This window comes from Schistocerca nitens, chromosome 2, assembly GCF_023898315.1.
Source record: "Schistocerca nitens isolate TAMUIC-IGC-003100 chromosome 2, iqSchNite1.1, whole genome shotgun sequence".
Classification (NCBI taxonomy): domain Eukaryota; kingdom Metazoa; phylum Arthropoda; class Insecta; order Orthoptera; family Acrididae; genus Schistocerca; species Schistocerca nitens.
This window is the reverse complement of record NC_064615.1, coordinates 1183836059-1183854498: the sequence shown is the minus strand read 5'-3', so window position 1 is coordinate 1183854498 and position 18440 is coordinate 1183836059. Positions and strand designations below refer to the sequence as shown.

Sequence of the window (18440 nt, the reverse complement as noted above, 5' to 3'; positions counted from 1 at the left end):
CCAAAGTTAAAGTCACACGGGGAGGTGCATATTCTCAAACGGTTTAACCAAGCCTTGCTGAAAAACTGAGAAGATTCAAGAAAGATTGAATGTGCGGTAGAGAACTTTTGAGGAGAAGCTTCGGAGTGAGGCACAGTGAACATTGAGAAATTTTTTTCTTGGGCAGACTTCCAGAAGAAGTTTGAGTAGTATTGGTCAGCAAGTGCCCAGGAAAAATTAATATCTCATTTGTGAGACCTTAAGTACTATAACAGTACATGGGGTACAATGAGAAAGTATTTTGACTGGCATTTAACACGTGCAAAGTACTCAGATAAGTAGCCATTTATGCCAGAAAAGATATATTGTGTAGTGGGTGGAAAACCGTAGAAGAACTGTTGTCTTTTGTGGATGCACTTGATACCTTGAACAAGGACCGTAATGAGAGCATACACCAAAATGAAAATCACACTTATAAAAGGAATAGTAATAATAATTTTAGAAAACATGAGGCTAATTTTGCTGGAGTACACCAATGTAATAGGAGCAATGGTAACGATAATTACCAAAATAAGCATCCAACTTTGAATATAGGCCCAGTGATGTCACAACAATTTGTACAAGCAGTAATAAGAGTACAAAGTGGTAACGTAATACCTCGGCTCAGTAACTGACCAGTGATTACTGTTAATGAGGAAAACGTAGTGCAATCTGGATCCAGGGCCAGCACCCAGGTTGTAGAAATACATTAGGAGGCCTAGTCCATAATAAGTATGTTAATTTCATGCATAAAATACCAACCAAAGAATGGTTGTTACTGGACGAACTGAGCTTAACTACCATTAATCCACAACCAATAATCATAGGAAAACTAGACGATTTTGAAGTTAACATATTTATAGATTCTGGGAGTGAAGTGTCACTTATTTCTAGTGCTTTATTCAACATTTAGCACATTACAAACTAAACATCACTTACTGCTATTACCAGTATTGGGAGTGTACATAGTTGGTATTACTGGAATGAAGAGCAAAGTTGTAAAACACGAGACCCAGGTGAACTGCAATATTGGGAATATCCCATTTCATAACACTGTTAGTAATAGAAAATATCAATAGTGATGTGTTGTTTGGCCTAGATTGGCCATCAGAAGCCACAGAAAAAGAACTTTTAGCAGTAGTATGAAGTATCCAAAAATTCCAAACACTAGTATGGGGGACAGAAATCCATGTATATACGGATCATCAAGCTCTATCTTTTCTAATGAGTGGTCGGTTATTACATAGTAGATTAATGCGGTGAATGTTGTTCCTACAGGAATATGACATTAAAATACAGTATGTAAAAGGTTCTGAACATATTGTACATGAAACTTTGTCTAGATTGCCTGTGGATATGAAAGAGTTAAAAAGTATGGAAGGACCTGATGTAATTTTTGCGATTAATTTTATGACAGTAGAACATCTGCACAACAGGGTACAAGAAATGGCTCAAAGAATAATTGAAAACATCCATCGTGATTCCTACTTTACTGAAATATATGCTATGTATAACAAGAATTCCTTATGGCCTAATCAAGAAGGGAGGTGGAAAATTATAGGGCATAATCTATTTTGTAGAGGCAGAATAACATCTTAACGATGGCATTTATGCATCCTGACATTGATGGAGGATGAGATTGTGTGGTATGTTCATACTGGATGTGGATACTTCGGAATAAAGAAATGTATAGCTCACATGAATAAGTCTATTATTTTAAGAAACTAGGACATAATGTAGCATCTTTAATTAGAGCTTATGAAACCTGTCAGAAGGTAAATGAGAGTAACACTCATGTTAAGTACAAAATATATCCAATCATTCCTAATGCATTACATGATCTTACAGCAGCAGATTTCTTTGGACCAATTCTGAAAGGGAAGGGAGGAGTATCGTACATTTTTGTTCTCATAGAGTGTTGGTCAAAGTATTTTAAGTTGTATCCTATTAAGAAAGCAAATACACCATCCATGATTCACTGTCTGCAACAATAGTGTCTCGAGGTAGGCAAACCAGAACGATTTATTACAGACAATTGACCACAGTTTGTCAGTAATGAATTTAAAGAATTTTAAGCGTGGGAAGATGTTTGTCAAGTATTAATCTCCAACTATAATACATCTTCCAATCTGTGAGAAAGGGTTATGAAAGAAATTGGGAAATTATGCCACACCTATTGCCATGAAAAAAATATGTCATGGGCATCGAAAGTTAAAGACTTCGAGCTTATTTTAAATGAATTCCCACATTTATCAACTGGATTAATAGGCAAACCCTTTGTGGGGGAACCCCTTATTAAATGTTTTACTTGGCCAGAGCAACCTACTGTGGATTACAAACTTAATCAGACAATAGTTTCTAAGAACTTGGTTGAAAAGGCACAACAACGAGTAACTAGACATATTGAGAAAGCTATTGAACCTCAATACAAGGTCGATGACCTGGTTCTAGTAAAACAGCATCTTCAGAGCTCTGCCCTGAGGAAGGAGACACACAAATTTTTCCTAAAGTATGAAGGACCTTACTGAGTACAAGTGGTGATATATCCCAAAGCCTTAGTTTTAGTAGATCCTATACCAGGATCAGAAAAAGGAAAATACAATGTAAAAGACATAAAGTTGTATATCTCTCATGGACGTTAACGTTTTGTGTTAATGGGCGGAGTGACAACCGTCAGATCCCTAGTTGTTTTTGTGTTTCTTCTGCAATAAAATTTTACTGCACCGAATTCCCCAAACTTCTTACACTATCCCCCAACTTCTTACACTATCCCCCTACATCTTACACTATCCCCCTACTTCTTATACTATCCTATTATCCACTGTTAGAGAAACATACCAGTGTGGAATTGTGATAACATCACCTGAAACTGCTCCTGGTATGTGAAGAAGTCATCCTTGGTTGTTGGAGGAGGATTGTGCAAACTAAGTATTTGGAAGAAGTCGTCCTTGGTTGTTGGAGGATTATGCCTGTTAGGATTGTCCCCAGTTATTCCAGGGGCGCCCCTGCCTGTCTTCATGACTCGTCCCACATTGTCTCAACTTATTTTGACTTGCTAGGCAGCATCAAGTGATAAAGATTAAATCTGCCTAGCCAGCCATTCTCTCCATGGTCTCGACTGTAATGCCAACAGCAGCCGACGTGGGCTCCATGTATAGTCAGGTCTTATTTTTGCCTAGCCAGCCAGTCTCTCCTGCCATTCACGTATAGTTAGGTCTTATTTTTGCCTAAGCTATTCTTTGAAAGTAATCTCTTATACAGTTTGTCTATGCAAACCTGGATGCAGAGGTCTTAATAAACTGCAAAGGATATTAGGTTAATAGAAGAGATGATATTGTATGAGTAATTACATAATTGTGATAACATGATACATAATTTTATGCTTAGTGCAGAATCTTGTTTACCTTTTATAAAATGTGATGTAAATGGGAGGGTTTGTATCAATTTTGAAAGGGGTGAGTAGTGTAAGCAATAGCAAGATTTACACCAACAGATAAATCATGACTAACACTAAACACACATCACACCTTCCAGACAACCCTTGCAGACAAGTGTGACTGATTCTTCACCATTTGCCGCTCCAAAGGTGTTGCTAATATTTTTCTTTGGGGACTTCAAGTGTGAAGGTGAAAATGTCCATTCTGTAGGAAATGATTTAACACCATACCTCCTCCGTCTTCTCACTCAAGTACTGGTGAGGTAGAGGTCCTGTGGAAGGGGGGTGGGAAGGGTTTCCTGTCTTTGGGGGCTATCTTCTTTCTCTTCTTCGATCTTAGCAACCATTTCTTCTTTTTCCTTTCTTACTTCTCATTTGAGTATCTGTCTATCTTTCCCTCTTTACATATTCATCTAATTCTATCGCTGAAGTCCTTCTTATTTTCCATGGTTTCCAATAACCTTCAACTTATTTCATATAAGTAGGCTGAAGAATCAGGATACACAGTCACACTTAAGCATACACACAACGAAACGTGAAGACGCAAACAATGAAAGGACAGAGTATTATGGGGGAAGAGGTATGTGTACATAGTGAAATATGCACACATTCTTGTTTATTGTGACGGTTCTACATCGCACACACCTGTATATAAATATATAAGAACAATGATCATTCCATATTGCCTATGTGCATAAGTATAGAGGAACTATGCTAATTTTACATCAAGTATACCTAAGTAGTGTAATGGATCTGGGAGATGTGTTATTTTCTACTGGATTTGTCGATACCAAATTTAATGTGGAAAGTTGGTAATGTTTTCTTATATTTTTGTCAAAATTTTTTTATTTTAATTTGCCTTATTATATGCTAATTTACTTATATTTTTGAGAGTGAAAGCATATTGATTACTATTAGTAAATGTGACGAAGAATATCAAAGAGACTGATTACAAGTGGAAGCTTGTGTGTTGTGTAAAATGCCTTTGACGCTGGAGTCGTCTTTGACTGTAATCAGTCGGCAGTGAACTCTTTGTGTGTGTTGACGGTAGAACAATGTGCAGGTCACCGTCATAATAATTTGGAAGTGAACAGAAAAAAATGAATTATGTTACTATTTTTTTATATAAACTTTAAGAAGAAACCACATTCGAAGAAATGGTATTTGAAGCACCAAAAATGAGGCAAACGCATTGAACCAGGTCATTTCTGCAGCCGACAAAACTGCATTGTGGAATCATACTTCCACTAGACAACTGAAGCCTCGACAAATATCGCCTTGTAAACATTTTATGGAAAAGGTACTGTCACTAAATATGCCAAATTTAAGTAAATAAAAAATAGTGAGCATATTTCAGTAGGAAGCGTGAGTAATTAAGGATAGCATAAGCCAAAGAGTAAGCGTTTGTGATAATTGCTAAGGGAGGTCAGTCGGACAAATATTCTGATGACTGTTGGTATAGTGGGACTCTTATAACACAAGTAAACACATTTTGTATGAATAGGGTATAGAGGTAGAGTGTATACCAAGAATATAAAAGTTGAATAGTAGAGGAGGACTCTAGGGTACTAAATGAAGTATTAAAAAGCGAGTGTTAAGTGTGAAATACATTTTGTATTTTTACCAGAGCATATTTAATTATAGTGTACATAAAGATGTATACTCGGGTAATGAACCTAGAGGATAAGGAGGGCGCACCCAGCATTTATTGGATATAAAGGTCAGATAGGCAGACCTAAGAAAGGCTGACCTATACTGTGTGGACAGGGGCACTAAAAAGGGGATTGACCTGTACCATAGGCGAATAGAAATTTAAATGGGGGTACCTACCAAAATGGAAGTACCAACCAAAATGGAAGGAGGAAGGGCACACATAGGGTCAACCCATGAGTAATGTATAGATGCTGAGCCAAGGGGAAAAGAACAGTAACATGACAGAAGTCACACATTTTGTAGGAATTATTCTGGTAAGTTTGAATTCTATATTTCACTAGCATTATTATGTTTTATGTGTGTCAATAGGAAAACTTTCATTTTGCCCAGAGTTCCTCCAGGCTACAGAATATTATAAGTAATGAGGCCATTACGTACTAAAGAGGTAGTACAGAGAATTAGAATAAAGGATGAAATATTCAAGGGTCCATGACACCTGGAGTTTACGATTGGAGCTGAAGAGAAAGTCCTTGCTGTTCATAAGTAAGGGTAATGCAAAATGAAAGCATAAATAGAGGCTTATGTTCTAAAAAACAGAGTAAAAGTCAATGGAAAGACGAAAATCGCAAGCCTGCTCTATGAAGTACAAGGATTTATGAGAAAAAAATTGTGTATATAAACTTATGTAGCAAATGATTACTTTTAAAATGTGGATTGTTACTAGGTACGATGTTAATGTACATAATAATTACGTATAAAATATTGTGTGTTCGATCTAAGGAGGGGGATATGTAGTGATTTGAGAATTTCCACATAAATTCTGTAACCACTCGATCTTATGCTGCCTCGAACATGTGGTGTTTTACAGATAAAAGTGAGAGAGAGCCTCTTTACTGCACAACACATGTCTGTGTTTGCAGGATGGATTTTGGTCATGGGAGGACAGGAGCTGCATCAGATGAGTGATGCTGACAAGTGTTTGCTGCTCGCGCCATAGAACCTGTATGGAAAGTACAATGAGAAATTACGTGTTGTTCCTTGGTGGTTGAATAATTGTAATTGTTATAGACAATTGAAACCTGATTTGTCTAGAAACTCTTCCTTAATCTTGGTGTTAGACTTGCTAGAAGCAAGACCTGTCTGAATTTCTGATGGTTATTAAACCCACCATATTGTAATTTTATTTAATACTATCTAATGGTTAACAATGCAGTTGACTTGCAAGAGTTTGTATGCTTATGTGAAACTTGTGGAAATGAAAATATACTGAACTGAAAGTACAGGGTGATTCAAAAAGAATACCACAACTTTAGGAATTTAAAACTCTGCCACTACAAAAGGCAGAGCTAAGTACTATCTGTCGGCGAATTAAGGGAGCTATAAAGTTTCATTTAGTTGTACATTTGTTCGCTTGAGGCGCTGTTGACTAGGCGTCAGCGTCAGTTGATGCTAAGATGGCGACCGCTCAACAGAAAGCTTTTTGTGTTATTGAGTACGGCAGAAGTGAATCGACGACAGTTGTTCAGCGTGCATTTCGAACAAAGTATGGTGTTAAACCTCCTGATAGGTGGTGTATTAAATGTTGGTATAAACAGTTTACAGAGAATGGGTGTTTGTGCAAAGGGAAAAGTTCTGGACGGCCGAGAACGAGTGATGAAAATGTAGCACGCATCCAGCAAGCATTTGTTCGCAGCCCAGGAAAATCGACTCACAGAGCTAGCAGAGAGCTGCAAATTCCACAATCAACTGTATGGAGAGTCCTACGAAAAAGGTTAGTTATGAAACCTTATCGTCTGAAATTGGTTCAAGCACTGTCTGCAGCTGATAAGATTAAAAGAATCGATTTCTGTGATTTTATCCTTGTTTAAATGGAAACAGATGAATCTTTCATTTCAAAGATTGTGTTTAGTGATGAAGCAACTTTCCACACTAACGGGAAAGTCAACCGTCACAATGTTTGTAAATGGGGCACTGAGAATCCGCAGGAAACAACTCAGTATGAACGTGACTCGCCTAAGGTGAACGTTTTCTGTGCCATTTCAGCCAATAAAGTTTTTGGTCCCTTTTGCAACGAAGGTGCTACTGTAACTGGACTACAGTATCTGGAGATGTTAGAGAATTGGCTGTTCCCTCAGCTCGAACAAGAAGCACAACAATTCATATTTCAGCAGGATGGAGCACCACCGCATTGGCACTTATCTGTCCATAACTACCTGAACGTCAACTACCCGAGGCGATGGATCGGCCGCCAGGCAGCCCGTGACAGAGCACTTCATCACTGGCCTCCAAGAAGCCCTGATCTTACCCCCTGCGATTTTTTCTTATGGGGGTATGTTAAGGATATGGTGTTTCGGCCACCTCTCCCAGCCACCATTGATGATTTGAAACGAGAAATAACAGCAGCTATCCAAACTGTTACGCCTGATATGCTACAGAGAGTGTGGAACGAGTTGGAGTATCGGGTTGATATTGCTCGAGTGTCTGGAGGGGGCCATATTGAACATCTCTGAACTTGTTTTTGAGTGAAAAAAAAACCTTTTTAAATACTCTTTGTAATGATGTATAACAGAATGTTATATTATGTTTCTTTCATTAAATACACATTTTTAAAGTTGTGGTATTCTTTTTGAATCACCCTGTATTATGAGGGTACTGAGATATTTTAAGAGAGAGAGAGAGAGAGAGACAGGCCTTTTTAGTTCCTCTAACCAGCATTGTTTCTTCGGAGAGGAATTTGTGGAGATCAACGCAGCCGCATATCCAGAGAAGAGGATCGGCTAAACATTTCAAGTAGGTCAACTGTAGTAAGAGAAGTTCGCAATCCAGTTTTGCACCGCTTCTCTTGTTGCCGAAACCATTAGAAATGTCATAACAACCTAGACTGTCAGGACTTACAGAGCTTGGTGACACACATGAATGGGGCTAAACATCAGCAGAGGTATGTTCAACTCTCAGAGCAAGGGAGGACAGTGCTCATTTTATATACAGGGGCTTCACACTAAAATTGAAATTTAGCAGCTAGTCACTCTTTGTAATAAATTTAGTTCATTAGGTTACTCATTAATAATGATACTTGCAGAGCAGATAGGTAAACAGCCCAAGCATATTTGTACTCTACAGAGTGACCTATCAAGCCAGTTACCTTATGGGTACCAACAATTGCCCAAAATGAATTCTGGAGTGAACAATGGGTCTACTCCTATTGGTTCCCTTAATTCTCCATAATATGTAATTATGGGTAGTCCCTACAGTTCTCAGCAGGCTACTTTTGTAGCTGACTAGTGAAGATTTCATTCTATTTGTCATAAGAAACACAATGAATCATTTACATTCAGGAAGAAAGTTCAATCATGAGTATGAAACTCAAAGATTTCATTTTTATACTTAACCCATATACATAAATCAACTGAATGAAATACAATGTTCAGAACAGTATAGTAAGAGAAACTGATGTATTAGAATATTGAAATTTTGATAAATTAATATGAATTAATGAGGTTTCCCAATGCCCAACAAATTGATGATACACAGCAAAAATTAATACAGTATCAGTGCATGCATAACTTACCTGCCCTTGACCAAGAGAAATAGACTGCATATTTTTGAGATAACCTCTGTCATCAGCAAACTTTATTAATCCAGCCATTGGATCTGAGCCTGGTGATAAAATAAATATGAGTGGTGAACAGCAGTTAGAGTCATAGTATGATCCTTGCAGGTCAAATGTTGGTGGTTCAATATATGACTGCCCCATTTCTGACACAATATAGGCCTAAAATAAATAATTTTTTGCCAGATCACATTTTATTGCTATTAAATATTAATTTATATAGATTAATTAAGACCTTAAGTGATAAATTTGTAAGGATCTTCTACAGCTAAATGTCAATGCATTAATTAATTTTCTATTCAACAATGTTTAAATTTAAAATGAAAGTTGTGTTTTCAGCACAATCTGGTCAAGTTCCTTTAAATCAGTTAAACCTACCTGAACAGCTGGCACTATTTTGTCAGGCCTTAGACACCGAATAATCACCAGCCGATACAGACCACTTATGTTTGCAAATGGTTCTGGGAGCTCCAACTCTTGTGGATTAACGGCATCATATATTTCCTTCCACTGTTCTTTGTGTCTCTCAACAGATCTCCTGAAATTTTCAAGCCTGTAAAAGAAAGACATCTTAATTTAACAGTATATAAAATTATCTAGCAGAAATCATATTTTCATTTGGTACCAGGAGGAAAGGCTGTGGGAAATGGCATGACATTGTGTTATTTCTCAATTTCACTCAATTTCCTGGAAATGTTAATACTGAAACATTAAAGATTGGAATATGTGAAAACAGGAAAAACAACTTCAGGAACATGGCTGGAGACAAGAAACATTTTAGCATATTATGGCAGCTATTACAAGTTGCCTATAAGGAGAATATTAACTATCAGGAAACAGTTGAGATTTGTTTTTGAAACTGAGACTCTTCTACAGTATAAATAAAACAGATTATTATTTTTTCATTAACAGTATTGAAGCTTCAATTCTATCTGGTAACAAACTTCTGTAAAATCTGATTTCACATACAAGTCAAGGTATTTGTCACTACATAATGATCTTGACAAGTGAATACTGCCACAATCTCAGAACAATTGGTTTTCAAAATATGAACAAGAATTAGGAAAGCTTACATAGGTTCTGCTTTATTCCGTTCTACAATAATCCTGTAATGTTCTACTATAATTCACAGATCTACTTACTGACAACATTGTATTCTGTTCCACTGGTGTCACAAATATTATCAATCATCAATCAACCAATATTTTTAAAATTTATAAGAAGCATTAGGTTTTGTAAGTGCAAAGGATGTTACGCAATTTGATTGAATTTTGATTACGGGATCTGTGCCGGTTTAACATGCAAATACCGGTATGTTACGACAAAATAAAACTTATGTGTTTTGGGTGCCTTTTGTCACTTTTTACTATGCACGACTTTTGGTCAGATACATTGTAATTGGCTATATAAAAATCTACTCACCAAGCCACAGCAGGAGAACACACATAAAAGGTTTCATATATGCAAGATTTTCGAGTCAGTAGCTCCTTCTGGCAGAAAGACTGAAAGGGAAGAAAGAAGGGGGAAGGAAAAGGAGAAAAGAGGTTTAGGAAATGGCTCACACTTCAAAAAAATCACTTAAAACACCAGGTCAGTGGAGAATTACTGGATGGGTAAGTCTCACCTGACTTGGCATTATTTTTTATTTATTTATTTATTTATTTATTTAACCTGGCAAGATTAGGGCCATCAGGCCCTCTCTTACATCTAACCAGGCATTCTACTTATTTTACATTCATATGTTTTAGTAGGCATGTTAAACTACATCTAGCACAAAAAGTGAAATAAACAATTTGAAAGGTACACCTGGAAAAATACATACATATAGAGTTTATATTCTTAGATCACAAGTACTGTTATAATTAGACATTATTGAAGAGACAGATTTTAGATAGGTGAGCTGGCAGCAGGGAGTATGAGGGAGACTCATGGTGAAGGGAGGAGAGGAATAGAGACATGATGAAACATAATTAAGGAAATATAAAGGAAAAGAAGATTGCGTGGTTAATAGAAATAGATGAAGAGGAAGGCATCTCAGGAGCTAGATAGGAGACGCTAGCATTGCTATGTGACAGATGAGAGGATTGGCCTTGTACATTAATTTTGTGGAGAACGTTATGAGGATGATAGTAGGAAATGCTTCAACTTCTTCTTAAAAGCAGCAGGAGATTGAATTTTGCGGAAGGTAAGGGGCAGTTTGTTCCAGAGGCGGACAGCGGCAACTGAGAAGGAGTTTGCAAAAGTTTTTGTTTTGTGAGTGGGCACAGTTAGGATACCAAATAAGAGTGACCTCGTGTTTCGATTATGATGACATGACAGGTTTTTAATCTCTGAAGCAAGGTACTGGGGTGCTTGCGCGACGAGGAGTCGGTGGAGTAGACATAGAGTGTGGTAGTCACGCAATTTGTCTGGCCGCAGCCACCCTAGCTCGGAGTATGAAGCACTAACATGATCATATCGGCGAATGTTGCAGGTGTAACACACACAGGCATTCATGGTTAGCACTAGTCGTCTTTTGTTTTCACTACTCATGCTTTGTTGAATCACATCACAATAGTGGAGGTTCGGTAGAACGAGCACTTGCACGAGCTGGCGTTTCAAGTCCTGTGGAAATATGTTCCGAAACTTTTTGAGAGCATAGAGACAAGTAGACATCTTTCGGCACACTGCGACTGTATTCTCCACCCAGTTGAGATGCTCATCCAAAGTTATACCCAAGTTCTTCACTGTTTTCTGATATGGTATTGGAGTACCGTCGAGCAGAATAGGAGGTAGCCGTTCGCGGAAATCTGAACTTATTAATTTCTGATGGGCTATTAAGATTACTTGTGTCTTTTTTGCATTTAGTTTAAGCCCCAGGTTTTTCGCCCATGTCACTACTGAAGACAGATCATCATTCATCTGAGCGATTGCAGTGTTTACATCTTCAGGTCTGACGCTTAGGTAGAGCTGGAGGTCGTCGGCAAAGAAATGATATTTACAGGAGGACAGAACCGACGAAATATCGTTGACATATAAAGAAAACAAAAGTGGTACTAAGACTGATCCTTGGGGCACTCCCGAGGAAACATGTTTCCAGGAAGATTTTTCATTTACGCAGACAACACATTGCTGTCTGTCTTTTAAGTAGCTTTCAAACCATCTCATTGCACTATCAGAGAAATTAAGCCGTTGCATTTTTCTGAGCAATATGTCAAAGCTAACAGTGTCAAAAGCTTTGCTGAAGTCCAGTAGCGTCAAAATTGTTGCCTTTCGATTGTCGATGGCATATTTCAGGTCATCAGTTACTTTAATTAGAGCAGTGTTTGTGCTGTGATGTTTACAGAAACCAGATTGAAATTTGTCATATAGGCTGAATTCATGCAAGTGTTCAGTGATTTGGTCATGAACAATATATTCAAGTGCTTTGGAAACAGCAGGCAGTATGCTGATTGGTCGGTAATCACTAGGCAGTTGCGGGTTTTCGATCTTAGGGATGGGTCGAATTAGGCTTCTTTTCCATGCAGTGGGATATATTCCGTTCACGAGGGAAAAATTAAATATGTCAGTTAAGACAGGTACTAAGATATCGGCAACATTCTTAATCATTGTTATACCGATACTGTCGTTGCCTATTGCATCAGAAGAGATTCTCATTAATAATAATAATAATAATAATAATAATAATAATAATAATAATAATTTTATTGTCGTTCAGCTGATTACAGCAATAGACAAAGTCAAGAGCATATATTTCTACATAAACTACTAGCCTATATCGAAGTGAATTGGTTTACATACAATAGGTACACGTTAGAATATAGTATTTTCATCTTCAAAGAATTCATCAATGGAGTAAAACGGATTGTTCACTAGTAGCTTGTATAAATTAGCTTTAAAGATATTTACAGGCAGTTCTTTACAGTCAGCACTTAGTCTATTAAACATCCTTAGTCCAAGAACTAGGTAAGAGTTATGCGATTTTGATAATCTATGATATGGTACGTCTACAGATGTTCTGTTTCTAGTATTATGGCTATGAATATCACTTCTCAACACAAAATTAGACACATTGTTTCTAATGTACATTAAAACATTGTAGATGAATATGTTTACTACTGTAAGACACTGCAATTTAATAAACAGAGGTTTACAATGTTCTGTTTTATCAGAATCCGTTATTATTCTTATTACTTTCTTCTGTAAAAGTAAAATGTCATTTACATGACAGCTACTACCCCACAGTAAAACTCCATAAGAAATGATGCTTTGGAAGAAGGCAAAATATTCTGATCTCACATACTCATTGGGAACATGTCTTTTTAAATTTCTAATTAGATAAATCACTCTTGAAAGCCTAGCCAATATATTCTTAATGTGTGGTTCCCACGTCAATTTATTGTCAATAGTAACACCTAAAAATTTAACAGTTTGTAATTCCTGGTAGTTAGGAATCTCTCTGAGGCTAAAGTAAAGTGTCTGGGTTTTGGTTTCATTTAGCAAGAAGCCATTAGCTTTGAACCATAATGAGGACTGAGCAAGGGTATTTTCAGTCAGTGTTTTCAGTGTACCTAGATCAGAGCTTTTATGTAGAAAAGTTGTGTCATCAGCATATAATATTGTATGAGATTTTATGAATAAGGGCAGGTCATTAATCATTAGTATAAACAGTAAAGGTCCAAGCACCGACCCTTGAGGCACTCCGTACCTAACATTAACCAAATTTGATTTCTCCCTACCAATGCACACAACTTGCTGACGATTCTCTAGAAAAGACCTGAACATATTTATACTGTTGTCATCAAAACCATAGTAAACTAGCTTATTCAGCACAGTGTCATGCTCTACACAGTCAAAGGCTCTGCTCAGGTCACAAAATGTAGCCTGGGCATAGTCCCTAGCCTCGAACACATCTAGGACTAATTTTACGAGGGAGTCCATTGCATCTGTTGTGGATTTACCTTTCCTAAATCCAAACTGTTTATCACCAATTATATTTAGTTTACCCAAGTAGGCACTAACTTGCTCATACATAATCGTTTCTAAAATTTTTGAAAAAACTGGGGTCATGGATATAGGTCTGTAGCTAGCGGGACAGTTCTTTTCCCCTTTTTTGTATATGGGCACAACTCTAGAAATTTTTAGTATGTCGGGGAACTTACTTTCAACTAGGCATTTGTTAACACAAAAGGTTAAAGGATAAATCACACAATCAATAACATCTTTCAACAAATTACATGACATATCATAGTAATCAACACTAATTGAAGGTTTGAAATTTTTCACTATTTTTAGGATATTATTTGGGCTCACTTCTGTGAAAGTGAAGGTGCTTGGGGGAAGCTTTTCAAAGCAGCTGTCCATAATACTAAGTGCATTTTCAGGTGGTTTGATTATTGAACTACTAATTTCTTCAATAGACTGAATTGCTTTTCTTGCCGTATTTGTTGTTACATGTTTTAGATGGAAGGTATTGTTGTTAGTTATCCTGTTTGGGGATTCTTGTGGATGGTAATTATCAGCTGTGCTGGTATTCAGAGGTGCAGAGAAGAATTCATTTAATTCGTTAGCTGACACATGAAAAGTAGTTTCCGATTTTGCCTTTCCGACCCCCAAGCTACGGAGATTCTTCCATAGATTCGTGGGCGTCAGATCGCTGCATACAAGGGAGCGAGTGTGCCTGATTTTAGCATTGCGAATGCATTGTTTCACTCTGTTCCGTAGCTTTCTATATTCTTCGAAACGCTCGGGTTTCGGATCTGCCTTGAAACGCCTGTGGGCAGCATCCCTATTAGTCATCATTTGACGTAATTCAGCTGTCAGCCATGGAGCAGGAGATTTTCTTACACGGATTGTGCGCACAGGTGCATGTTTATCATAGAGGGCAGTGAGTTTATCACCAAGTTCATTAATTTTGCCGTCGATTGTGGGTTTTCTGATTATTTGATGCCATGAGATTTCTGAGCAATCAGCTGTTAGAGCGTCAAGGTCAATACGTTTCATGTTCCTACAAGTTATGTAACGCGATTTGATCCTTGGGGGCTGCACAGAGTAGGCCAAGAATATTACATCATGTGCTGAGAGGCCAGGGGCCGATGTTTGACCAACATCTCTTACTTTGTCAGTCTGTTTCGTTGCGATTACGTCTATAAGAGTATGACTGTGCGCCGTATGGTGTGTAGGTTGTAATGGAAGAATGTTCATGCTATTGCAACTAAGCAGTCTTCTTAGGTTTATTGCGGAGGGAGTGTCTCTTAGCAGGTCTATGTTCAAGTCACCCATTACGATGACATGTTCGTATTGACACTGAAGTGAATGTAATTCCGACTGGAAGGAACTCATTGAGTTTATTTTTGGCGGCTTGTACACGACGCCAGTCAAGAATTTCCGACTTTGTATATTTATTTCAATGAACATGAATTCAGCCTCTTTTTCCCCAGCAGGATTTGACGTACATAAGACTTTTGCTTTGAGATCTGTTCGTATATACGCGCCGACCCCGCCACCTCGCTTTTTTGATCTGTCTGCCCTAAGAAATGTGTACCCTGGGAGATGAAAAGATGCAGAGGATATGTGTGGTTTCAACCACGTTTCGGATAAGAGGATTACGTGGTAGTTTAGTTGGTTGAAGAGGAGGCTAAGTTCTTCGTAATGTGCAGGTAAAGACTGGATGTTGCAGTGAGCTGCTAAAGCTCTGACGCGTTCTGCTGAGCAGCCTGGAGTAGGGTGGCAGACTGGTTTGTCCCTTTGTTAGACACTATCTGCCGTGAGGGGCACTGGCCGCTGCTTCCGCCAAGTGACATAACACAGGGGTGTCCGAGATTTTGTGCGCCCTGTTCGTGACACCACGAGTGCCGAAAGAAAGGCGACTGCTAGAGATTTCCTGAGGTTGCGGGAGTATAGAAAATGGATTAGTGGTATTCGGTGCAAGGAGAATATGACCAAAATAGTGACGGCTGTGTGTCACTGTGTATCCTCTGTCGTAAGAGGAGAAATGTAATTAGCGTATTTGAAACAGCTTAGGGGGGAAATAAGGGAAAAGGGAGTGATTTAAGAGGCTGATGCTGCCAGCAGAGAGAAGTAAGCTTAATAATTAATAGATTATCGTAGGAAGCTAGAATTAAATTGAAATTTACTAAAGTGATACCGGTAGTGATTATCGTAGGGAGCTACAATTAGATTAAAATTTGCTAAAGTGATACTGTTAGTGATTTTTGTTATGAACAATTTAAACCGAAGAGATGGATGATTAATGAACTAAAGGAGAGACTAATAATTGCAATAGAACTATTTCAGAACGGAAGAGAATAAACTCAGAAAATGAAAAAAGTATTAGCAGTAACTAAAATTAAATAATGGTTAGAGCTACAGACACAAAAAAAGTGAAAAGTTAATACAGTTACAAAAACAATTAGTTGAAGGTACAAATATGGGTATAATTAAAAAATTAATAAAATTACAAGACTATATCTGAGTATAGGGCTGTTACAATTTGCAAATGGTGTTAAGTTTGCACTTTTGGCTCGAGTAGCTTCACTTAATACTATTCAGTTCTGTCACGTTTGTAACTGTCTTCTTTCCAGCTGCTGTCTTAATGATTACTCTGCCATCCTGAGTCCACACATTCTGAAGACCGAAATGGGATATGGCACTGTTTAAAATCTTTAGCCGTTCGTGTGTCAGATCTTCCCTTATTGTAAGCCCTATCCTTGCTAACTTCTTCTTCTGGGTAAAGATCTCTGCCCTTTTTCAGTACGAGACAAATTTAATTATTATTGGATGAGGTTTGGTGGCACCTGGTAGTTTTCGTCCCACCCGATGGCTCCTGTCAATGTCTGCCTTGGTCACTTCAACGCCTAATTTTTCACGCGCAACCTGTATAAGCAGGTTGTCCGTGTCTTCTTCCTTATTTTCTACTACTCCAAACAGTCGTAGACTATTTCGCCTTTGGTACTGTTCTAGTTCGTCAGTTGCGGCAGATAGTTTCACTTCCAACTCTCGTGCCTTTTTCTCATATTCAGACACAGACTTTTTTAGTGCTGTAATTTCGGCAGTATTGGCCTCAACAGTTTCACGCATTTTGGCCAATACTGCTGCCGTTACAGTATCTGATATAGTGCCTGCTATCACATCGGGATTGTTTTTATCGCGAAGTGCAGCGTTTACCTCAGAGCGGACCAGCTCCGCTATTCAGGAGCCGCGGCCGCACCTTCCGCCAAGAGCGGGCCCGCCGCACCTGCTGCTTCCCCGCTGCTGGACGCGCTGCTGTTGACTCTTCTGTTTACCATTTTCTCGAAGATATTGGCGGAGCACAGAAAAAAAAAAATAGCACTACTGCACAGAACACTGTTGTTTACACGATTTCCACTTGTACTAGACAACACCACCTGCGAGAACACCTTCGAATTCAACTAAATTTCGCGAGCCGAACTTAACACGTGTTACACTGTAGCCGCCATGACACCATACTTTGAACTTTGAGCATTTACCAAAGCCTCTCCAGTCCTTTTCCTGTGTTCCTTTCCTTTTCCTTTCCATCTCAACCCTTGTGCCAGAAGAAAGAGAAACTGGCTCTGAAAGCTTGTACAAGTAGTACCTTTTTTTATATGTGTGTTCTCCTGCCACCTCTTGGTGAGTAGATTTTTGTATCTTCTTCTTTCGTTTCACCCTCTTTGGGGTACGCTGGATCAATCATTTCTTTGTGCGTTGTTCTTTTCTTAGGGCCCAGTATTTCTTCATTCTTTCTGATCTTCTTCTCCTCTCTTCTTCTGAGATGAAGGGTTTGGACTTTTGTGTGGATTTGTCTTGGAACCTTATGTTTTCATCTTTGGTAATTAATTTAGCAGTTCGATCAATAAGTGAATTTTCTGAAATATTTAATTCCACTAGGTCTTTCTCAGTTTCTTTAAACCAGTTGGGCTTTGTTTTTCGGTTACGGAAGAAGTCAAAGATTTGTTTAGTTAATCTGTTGGAATTCATTCTGAGAAGATGACCATAAAAATTTATTCTCCTTTTTCGCATAGAATCTGAGAGTTTTTCAATTTTCTTGTAGAGAGTTTCATTTTTGATGTATATAATATTATTGTCTTGAAATTTTGGCCCAATGATTTTTCTCAAAATTTTTCTTTCCTTTACCTCAAGTTTCTCCATTTGGCCTTTGAAATTCATGTTAAGTGTTTCTGCTGCATACAGTGCTTCTGGCTTAATCACTGTCTTGTAATGTGTAATTTTGGACCCCCATGAAAGGGATTTTTTGTTGTATGTACTTTTTGTTAGTTGGAAGGCCAATTCAAGTTTATTTTTTCTGGATTCCATTGCTTTGCTTTCCCCAGCATTCCAAGTAATCCATTCTCCGAGATATTTGAATTCTTTTACTATTTCAATCTTCTGTTCTTGAACTTTGAGGTATTTACATGAGTGCTTGATGTTTGTCAATATCTTAGTTTTTTCAGAGGAGATGTGAAGACCAATTTTAGCTGCTTGTTTCTTTAGTTCAAGGATTTGCTCCCGTGCTTCTTCCATTGTTTCAGCAAACAGGGCCATATCATCTGCAAAAGCAATGCAATTTACTTTAAGGTTCTTCTTTTTGCAACCCAGTCTTATACCACTCTTAATATTTGTGTTCCATTCTCTGACTACTTTCTCAAGCGCACAATTGAACAGCAACGGTGAGAGCCCATCGCCCTGTCGCACTCCCGTTTTTATTTCAAAGGGTTCCGATAGTTCGCCCATAAATTTAACTTT

General features: G+C 38.0%; 1 protein-coding gene across 1 annotated transcript in view; it reads right to left on the bottom strand.

Moving 5' to 3' along the window:
• LOC126235648 (dynein axonemal heavy chain 3) overlaps window positions 1–18440 on the bottom strand; it is a 1245905-nt gene that overhangs the window by 192162 nt on the left and 1035303 nt on the right. The window contains exons 55-56 of the mRNA XM_049944362.1: window positions 9096–9270; window positions 8676–8879 (exon numbers count right to left, since the gene is read on the bottom strand). Of these exons, the coding sequence (XP_049800319.1) occupies window positions 8676–8879; window positions 9096–9270 (379 nt within the window). The remainder of the gene's footprint in view (window positions 1–8675; window positions 8880–9095; window positions 9271–18440) is intronic.